Genomic DNA, 9198 nt, shown 5'->3' with positions numbered 1-9198 from the left:
CGCTGAAGAAGGAATGACTCGCGGTGACCAATGGACTTGACGGCGAGACCAATGGCAGCTGGTAGATGAGGTTGAGGATGGTGGACACTGGATAGACGGCAACTACGCCTGGCAACTGTTAAGGTGACTGAGGCTGCGTTCTGGTCCCTCGGAACGACACCTGAAGTACTAGTGATAAGGAGATTTTCGTTATGATATATCAAGGAGATTTTCGTTATGATATATCAAAGAGGCAATTAACAAACACCAGAATAGGAACATCTATTACTTGTCAACGTACACTTATCTACTAACACCGACTTTAGAAACTATAACTTTGTTTACAGTGAGACAGTGGACAGTCTGATAAATTTGGGCTAAGTGTATGTCGGTTGAGGTACCTGAGGCTGGTGGCAACTGAGGCTGGTGGCAACCGAGGTAAGGTGGTAGCTGGTGGCAACTGAGGCTGGTGGCAGGAGACAGGTGGCAGCTTAGAAGGCAGCAACTGAGGCAAGGTGGTAGCTGGCAACCGAGGCAGCTGACAACCGAGCCTGAAAGAGGCAAAAAGACCAGCCTAAGAATTTAGAAATTTTCCAATCACAATATCATATACTCGTTCCTCTTTGACGAGTTGAATGGAATTGGAGTTTCTGAGACATTTAAGGGAGGTAGAGTTACCATTGCATGTGGAAAGGTGAGGGGGTGAATGAAAAGAGAACACTGGTCGATGGGATGGTAGAATGATCAACGTGAGTACAATCATACACGTGTTTATTTGTTTGTTGTTTAACGCAATATTCCAGCTATATGACGGCGGTTTGTAAATAATCGAGTCTGGACCAGACAATCCAGTGATTGACATCATGAGCATTGATCCACGCAATTGGGATCAATGACATGCATCAAGCAAGTCAGTGAGCCTGACCAACCGAACCCATTAGTCGCCTTTTAATGCAAGTATGGGTTGCGGAAGACCTATTCCACTCTGGGTCTTCATTGGCCATCACACATGTGACTGGCCCTGATTGTATTCAACAACCATAAGGTACTGGGTTACCTAGTCTGCAGATAGAATAGCCCTATTAAATGTGGGTGAGTGGGTGAGGCCAATGCTCGCTAAATGCACTGTGTTCCCAATACAGATATTAGGCGAGTGTATGTTTGGATAATAAACAACATCTATTTTAACTATGTGTATATTATTATTTGCCCACTGGTGTCTTAGGCTGTATGTGCGTTTGAATGGCGTCTCTTGACGTTTACAGTCTTCATTGTGTATATAAAGTATCCAGTTAAATTGCAGTGATCTAGCGTTCATATACTCACCATAGACTAGAGCTGAGGTGTGGTAGACGGGCGTGGTAGACGGGCGTGGTAGACGGGCGTGGTAGGCGGTGTAGTGTACAGCTGCAATAAGCGTCCCTGTAAAAGTACAGATCGTGATCAGATGCCAATTCTCACACACAGGAACACACAGAACTGACGAAAGACGTGTCGGGTAAAGGAAAGGATAGGAAGTTTTGTACTTCTTAAGAAAGTTCTTAGGAATAGTCTGTCCATAGAATTTAGATTTGAACTTATGAACGCGGTGTTCTATAAGTCCGGGAGTTTTGAATGTCCTAAGACAGTTGTTTGGAACAGCCAGTCTATAAAATAAGTTACAATTTTTAACCATCAAATAAGCGCAGTTTGAAACTTACCTTGTCACTTAGTTCTGTTCAAGAATCATCCATCTTCGTTGAAGACTGATACTGCCAACATCCTTCCACAGCACCGCACATGATTAGGAATAGCCTCCTTAACTCATGAATGTTAACCGAAATATTTGGTTGAGGTGACGCTTTAACCCATTGTAATTTGATAACAAGATCTAACACGCTCATTTCAATGCGCTTATTAAAATCTTTCACATCAATCCCCTTACTGACGACGGTTGACCAAATACAATGACCCTAGAAAATGCTTGTGAATACAACCGAGTCATCGTTCAACTAGAAGGTGTTAGCGGGTGTTTCAGGTAGATATGTGAGCCATGAAACATGAAACACCCCTCAACATCTCAGAGCTGCCGAGTCATCAGGAGGTACACGTGGACACCACCAGGGACTTGTAAGTGGACGATGTGTCAAAAGCTGGACGTTGTGGAAAGGTTTTGCGCTCAGATAATGATAAATCCAACATGTTAAGTTGGCATCTTTGGAACGCGCTGGTTATATGAAGATTGAAGAAATGCTTTGTTTTTTCAGTGATAAGATACATGACATCGAATGTATCAGAGGGTATCAATTCCTGCACATGAAGCGGTGTCATTGGCGGATGTTGGAGAAGATAGCCTGTAAATTACACCTGAAGAAAAAACAATATTTTGTTAATGTCAGAATTTTTCAATCACCTCTTTAAACAAACATGACGATCGGATCACGTTTATGTCCTTCGTGAAGTTGTTTATAGTGGACGGACGCGTATCGGGAATGTATGCACTGACATAACCACTGCCAAAGTGTCCTATAAATCAGAAAATCAATCTTGCTTTAAAACGACGGGAAAATGTTTGCCCTAAAGAATTAATACCTGGAGCGTAAATGATTCTTTTATAAGTTTAGTTTTACTTACGGCATTTGAAGATGTAACATCAGGCAAACATGGTCGCCAATGTCAGCTTGTGGCCACAGAGGCTGGTCACCTATCGCTGTCGTCTTCTTATGAACGCAGCCTGGTCGTTATTTCGATGTCTGAAGTGGTAAGAAGACTTTTGTTAACATATGTAGAAACAGATCACGTAAACACCAGGTGATGATAAACCTAGAAACATTCATGTCGAACCAATATTATAAAACGAAATCATAGGTATCTTGGAGGTATCAGGGAGGCAGAGTTACAAGTGGAAAGGTAAGGGGGTGAATGTTGCATAACGCCGCAGGCAGCAATATTTCAGCTAATATTTGACTGACAAGCAAACAGTGGTCGATGGGCTTGTAGAATCACACATTGTGAATGGTCCATACATGTACTCAACAGGAAGCAGGTACTGGGTTATCTGTTCTCTCCTGGGTCACCCGGAGAACATATAGAAGGAGTAGTGGTAGCAGTAGTAGTTGTAGTAGTTAATGTCCTACATATTCTGTATCAGATTCCTAGTCTGAATTGAGGATCACGTTCATTGTAAAAAAATAGCTAATATCATAAAGTTAAAACTTTTTATCATACAGAGTTATAGCATTGTTATTACAAGAAACGTCCGTCTATATCTATATGTTAATAAAACGGGTGAGTGAGTGAGTGAGTTGGGTTTAACGCCGCTTTTAACAGTATTCCAGTTATATCACGGCGTGTCAGCTTAATGTGGGAGGAAAGCCCGAAGTGATGAAGGTCTCAGACGTTTAGCACTTCGGTGAAACCCAAGAGCACGGGTATGGTGCCGACATCCCTAGAAACATAATCGGGGCGAACCGGGATTCGAACCCACAATTATAGGTTTCTGGCGTGCCTAAGGGGCGCAACTCTGCACAGCGAATCGCGGCGCCTTAGACGACTGTGCCACCCGTGCCCCCTAATAAAACAGGAAATACCAATGTTTTTGCATGTTTTTAGGGACAAAGACATTTTACTGAATAAAACTGTCTATATATCAGTCTTACGATGAGGTATCACCTTAATGTGGGACCAACAGTCTCGTGGTAGCTAGCTTCGCCAATCATCTCGACTATATACATATTCCAAGCAATGAACTTTAGAAATAATAAGATGAGTGACTTGAATAAGTAGAAATCAATATGTCCACCCACTCTCCACAAAGATATGTACTACAGGCCTTATGGCAATTCAGATTTTTTTCTGAAATAAAGATTGATCTTTAGTTTTACTTACAGCATTTGGGGATGTAACATCAGTTCGACCTGGTCGCCAGTGGAAGCTTGTGTCCATCCAGGCTGGTCACCTATCGTTGGCGTTTCCTTATAAACTTGGCCTGGTCGTTGGTAACTACGCCTGAAGTGGTAAGGAGATTCGTCAACATATGTAGAAACAGACCATTTAAACACGAGGATGGAAACTCCTATTTGTCCAAGATGCACACTATTCTACTTCTACAAGCATCTACCAGTACCAATTTCCGAAACATACAAGTATGGGTTGCCGCGGAACACTACAGACCCGGATGTTCGCGGGGCTAAAGGTGGGCGAGTGAGTGAGTGAGTGCTTGTATATCATTATTCCACCATTATTAGGGCGGATACCAAAAATGGGCTAAACACATGGGATAACACATCGTACGTTTTTTGTGTGTGAGTAGCCAGTGGTTCAGACACTAGGCTAACCCACGTAGAATTGGTCGATGCGTTGATTACCTCCCTTTGTAAATGATACATCTGGATACATTGGGTCAACTCACTTGTCATGCCCCCTCCCAGGCTCATCTGTACGGCACCTGCCGGTTTCCGGACGCGTCCCCTACTCTGTAATGAAACAAACAATACTTAGACCCTGACACAGCCACTGGGAACACGGTCCTACTGACCAGGAATATATATATAAAAACGATACAAATCATAAATCCTGTTCCTATTGCGGAGGGTTGCTGTCGGTTCGTTTATATAACGCCGCGCTCAGTAATATTCTAGCTATATGATGGCGGTCTGTAAATGATCGAGCCTGGAACAGACAATCCAGTGATTGACATCGTGAACATCGATTCACGCAACTGGGATACGATGACATGTCACTGAACCTGACCACCCGATCCCGTTAGTCGCCTCTTACAAGCGCAGTCGTCATTTGTGGCAAGCATGGGTTGCTGAAGACCTACTCTATGGCGGATGTTCACGGGTTTTGTGGAGAGTGAGTGTGGGTGTGGGTATATTGCATGGTCGGAGTATATCAGTGTTATCGTGAAGTATCGGCTTAAAGTGAGACCAGGTTCTAGTTTAAAAGGGAACAGTCACCGTTACACTTAACATTGTAATAATAACGATACTAATCATGTATCGATGGTGTTCCTATTGTATAAAGTGAGTGAGTTGGGGTGTATTGTTCATGCAAGCTTAAAAAGATTTGTTTGATGTTCAACATATTCTGTATCGGATTCCTAGTCTGAATTAAGGATCACGTTAATTGTAAAAAAAATAGCTAATATTATACAATTTAAACTATTATTTCTATCATACAGAGTATTACAAGAAACGTCCGTCTATATCTATATGTTAAGAAAACAGGAAATACCAATGCTTTTAGCATGTGTTTGGGGACATATCGGTTATTACGGTGAGGAATCAGTTTAATGTGGGACAAGCGTCTCATGGTAGCTAGCGTCGACAATCAGCACGACGAACACTGTATATGGCAATACGTGAGTGTGTGGGTTTACCACAGCTTTGAACGTCTACTAGTTAATGTAGGATGAACACCCGAGGTAATGCAGGCCTCAGACGTTTACATCATTGGTGGAAGCCACGAGTATGGAGCTGAGAAACATAAAAATAATCGATGCGAACCGGGATTCGAACCCACGTTCACAGGTTTTGGGCCTGATTAAGGAACTCTGCACAGCCATTTGGGGGCACCTTAGATGACTGGGACGCTCATGCCCCCGAATTACACCCTAACTCACTATTGTCCTCTGCGGATTGTTTATTGAACTGATGACAGCGCATTAGGAGTGCTTGTTGCATTTTGCCATACCTTCTTAATGCAACTACAAGTCGGTGCTTGACAAGCCAGTACTTCTACAATCATTGGGTAATGAAGTCTCAATTAATAACAAATGAAGCGAAATCTCACCGAAGTCCTCTGCGCCTCATCTAATATACGTAGTAGGGTCTGGTAGGGTTGTTGTTGCTGTTGTTGCTGTTGTTGGCGTTGTTGCTGTCGAGCGATTCTCTGTTGTTCCTCTCTCCGCTGTTGTTGCCGTTGTTGTTGCTGTTGTTGCTGCTGTTGCCTGAACAGGTTCATCGTTCTCTGTCTTTGCCTCTGATCTCTCCTCAAGTTGTTATTGATGACCTGATTCCGAGAGAAAAAAATACTCATTGATAGAATAGTATAATAGTATTTTATAAAGATGAAATAACCGTTTGTTGTAATTATACACACAGTGCAGTGATTCACATCATGAGCATCGATCCACGCAATTGGGATACGAGGACACGCATCAACCAAGTCAGCGAGCCTGACCACCCGATCCCGTTAGTCACCTCTCGATTACTTATAGACCGCCGTCATGTGGTTGGAGCGGGTGAGTGTTAATATTTGACGTCATATCGGCAAGATCTCAGACATGTCGTGACGAGAAGTTATACATTTGATACATATATTCAGACTATAAAAACCTGACATCGATGGACAGTATAATAACTTAAAATATCACAGTAATATATTTTATGGTTGTATGCAAGTTTTATATATCAATATATATATATAACAATACCTACAATAACTACATAGCATACTCAGTTGGAACCGTCTGTGTCGACAAAGTGGCAAGAGTCACTGCCGTCCCAGGTGCTGCTGAGGTAGATGGAACCGCCGAGGTAGATGGAACCGCCGAGGTAGATGGAACCGCCGAGGTAGATGGAACCGCCGAGGTAGATGGAACCGCCGAGGTCGCCATAGTTGTTGCCTGTGCTGTCGCCGTCGCCGTTGTTGCCGGTGCTGTCGCCGTTGATGTTGCTGTCGACGGGACACCCTAAGGACGAATGTAAGAGTTGACATTATCTACGTGTGAACACAGTCAGTGCACGTGTTCGTTATGCATATTGTGTAGCGTGCCTGGACAAACTCCAGGTGGCCCAAACAAATGTTTCCCAATAAGCACGTCTGTTACCGACCCTAAGACATACCTTGTTTCTTCAAGGAGATTTACATTCAACAGTATATAGCTATAACCCTGACAATAAAACAACGCTTAGTCATCAATGTGAGTTATGAACTGAGTGGCAAATCCTTCATTTTGCCTTAGCTCATCTCCCGAGTACCTGAACACTGAAATACGAATTCATGTGTCATCTCTCGTTTTCATAAATATGAAGTTCCGAGAACTGATAACAATTCATCGAGTAGTTCTATTATTAGTGGAAGAGAATATCGCGCGGTTCAGAGACTCGATGACGTCATTGCGCAGACGGAAGACGTATAACCAACACTGTATGTAGCTTGTCAACATCAAGATGTCGCGTCATCACAATACTAGTATGCTGTTCACATTGGTGTAAAACATAAATTCATTCTGTATCCGACTTACATGTGCCTTTAGCCTCCTGTTTTCCTCCTTCAGAAAACGGTTCTCCTCAAGGACTCGCTGGTTCTCCTCATGGAGTCGCCGGTTCTCCTCGCGGAGCTGGAGGAGCTCAGCCTCGACAAGCTGCCAAAAACAAATGTAAGATGTCAGCCTATTGCATTTATAATGCTTCATATTTTGCCCACCGTGCGTAAATAGGCTTAAAACCCCTCTCACCCACATCCTAGTGAAATAAACACAAAACACGACACATGAGAGTAAGACGGTAGGCATGTACACAGAACTAGTAGCGTGTATAGATCTAGAAGAACGGGTTGCAGCAGTTAATCCAACCAAAACTATTGTGTTTACTCACATTCAATGGCGCCGCCCCCCGATGACGTGCCACTGTTGTCCTCGTTGCTGCCGGTGTGGTCGTCATCGGGGTGGCAAAGGGCGTCGAGGAAGTAGAAGCCCTTGACGTCGACGGTGTCTGGTCAGATGCCTGCTGCTGGGTCGACTGGGTAGGCTGGGGTGCCCGGGTAGACTGGGGTCCCTGCTGCTGGGTAGACTGGGGTGTCTGCTGCTGAGTCGACTGGGTAGACTGGGGTCCCTGCTGTTGGGTCGCTGCGGGTGCCTGCGGGGCTAAACCAAGTGATCTTAGAAAACTGTACATGATTCCTAGAAATCTTGAAATAATCGCTATAAATACTATTGACAATGGAAAATCGCAGAGATCGTTAAACGAGATGCGGGATGCGACTGTGGAAGTAACCATGTTTTATAGTCCAACCTGAAGGAGCAACCATTTGATGTCAAGGGGGTGGGAGGTCGGGGATTGGGGAGCTTGATTTGTTTAAGCTTAGATCACTTTACACAGACATTTGACTCTTCGATAATACAATACCCACTTTCTGTAGGAAAAGGGCACATAGCTGTTTTCAGTAAAACAGGGCCTGGGGTCTTGTTTTAGAAAATATCGCTCCCCCTCCCCCTCCCCCCCCGTGAATAAGATGGTTGCTCCCATAGTCCCATTCCAACCAGCAAGCACGTGCACAGGGACTATTAGGATGTTCAGGAACAAGCAACTGAAAGTGTGAACATTGTCGTAGTCTCGTGATGCTCGTGCATATAGCCATGTCACCAGCCCTTGAAACAATGGGGAGACGTCACCAACCTCCACGCAAAGACGCTCTTGCTGGACATGTCGAGCGTGCTCTACTCGAGTATCAGGCCTTGCACCTTTCATGGAACATCAGCCAGACAGTGGAAATCAACATATGGAAAAACATCCCACACACAATGTTTTACAAATAACATCATTTGCAGTTGATCGTTCTTGAACATTACCATGTTTCAACGTCCATTGTCCAAAGGCTATCGTAAAATTCAGTCAGTATTGTTAGAATAGCTGTACATTTCATGCTTTTCCTAACCGGCATGCATACCACATTTGTAAACTTTATTATCAGTGGTACGGATTTCATTAAAGTACATTTTCAGAAATAACCTGATGGATACTAACTTCTATATTTGATTTGACAGGGATCCCTACAAGTAAGGGGGGGCGGTGGGGTAGCCTATGGGATATAACATTCGCTCGGCAAGCCGAAGGCCGGTTCGATTCCCCTCATTGGTGGACCGCCTACGTGGTCTTGTGGTTGGTTGGTTGGTTGGTTGGTTGGTTGTTTAACGCCGCACTCAGCAATATTCAAGCTATATGACAGCAGTTTTCTACCCTGGATCTACCTGGTCGGTATTGTGGTAAAACGTCTGTCCGGGGAGCGGAAGGTCGGGTTTCGATCCCAGGCGGCGTCATACCAAAAGACTAAAAGATGGTACTTGATGTTACCCTGGCGCTCGGCATTCGGTGGCTAAAACAGCGGGCTTGCACTATACAATCGGCATTAGTCCAGGTCAGTACAAGCAAGCAAACGCACGCACGCACGCACGCACGCACGCACGCACGCACGCACGCACGCACGCACGCACACGTAAGGACGTCGCTTTCT

At 44.2% G+C, this 9198-nt stretch overlaps 1 protein-coding gene and 1 long non-coding RNA gene across 2 annotated transcripts; both read right to left on the bottom strand.

Moving 5' to 3' along the window:
- Window positions 1-1696: 1696 nt before the first annotated feature.
- LOC124117663 lies at window positions 1697-3960 on the bottom strand. Its single transcript, XR_007218230.1, has 3 exons — window positions 3847-3960; window positions 2593-2711; window positions 1697-2325 (listed from the first exon to the last, which is right to left on the bottom strand). It is a non-coding gene; the product is annotated as an uncharacterized LOC124117663 (long non-coding RNA).
- On the bottom strand, window positions 3961-7946 carry LOC125372783 (potassium/sodium hyperpolarization-activated cyclic nucleotide-gated channel 1-like). Its single transcript, XM_048383420.1, has 5 exons — window positions 7563-7946; window positions 7211-7330; window positions 6431-6655; window positions 5755-5973; window positions 3961-3966 (listed from the first exon to the last, which is right to left on the bottom strand). Exons 1-5 carry the CDS (start codon window positions 7860-7862, stop codon window positions 3961-3963), a joined length of 870 nt encoding a protein of 289 aa, XP_048239377.1. The 5' UTR covers window positions 7863-7946.
- Window positions 7947-9198: the final 1252 nt, after the last annotated feature.

This window comes from Haliotis rufescens, unplaced genomic scaffold, assembly GCF_023055435.1.
Source record: "Haliotis rufescens isolate VD_foot unplaced genomic scaffold, xgHalRufe1.0.p SCAF_48, whole genome shotgun sequence".
In the NCBI taxonomy this organism is placed as follows: Eukaryota; Metazoa; Mollusca; class Gastropoda; order Lepetellida; family Haliotidae; genus Haliotis; species Haliotis rufescens.
Note: the sequence above shows the minus strand (reverse complement) of the source record. Positions and strands in the feature narration are given on the sequence as shown.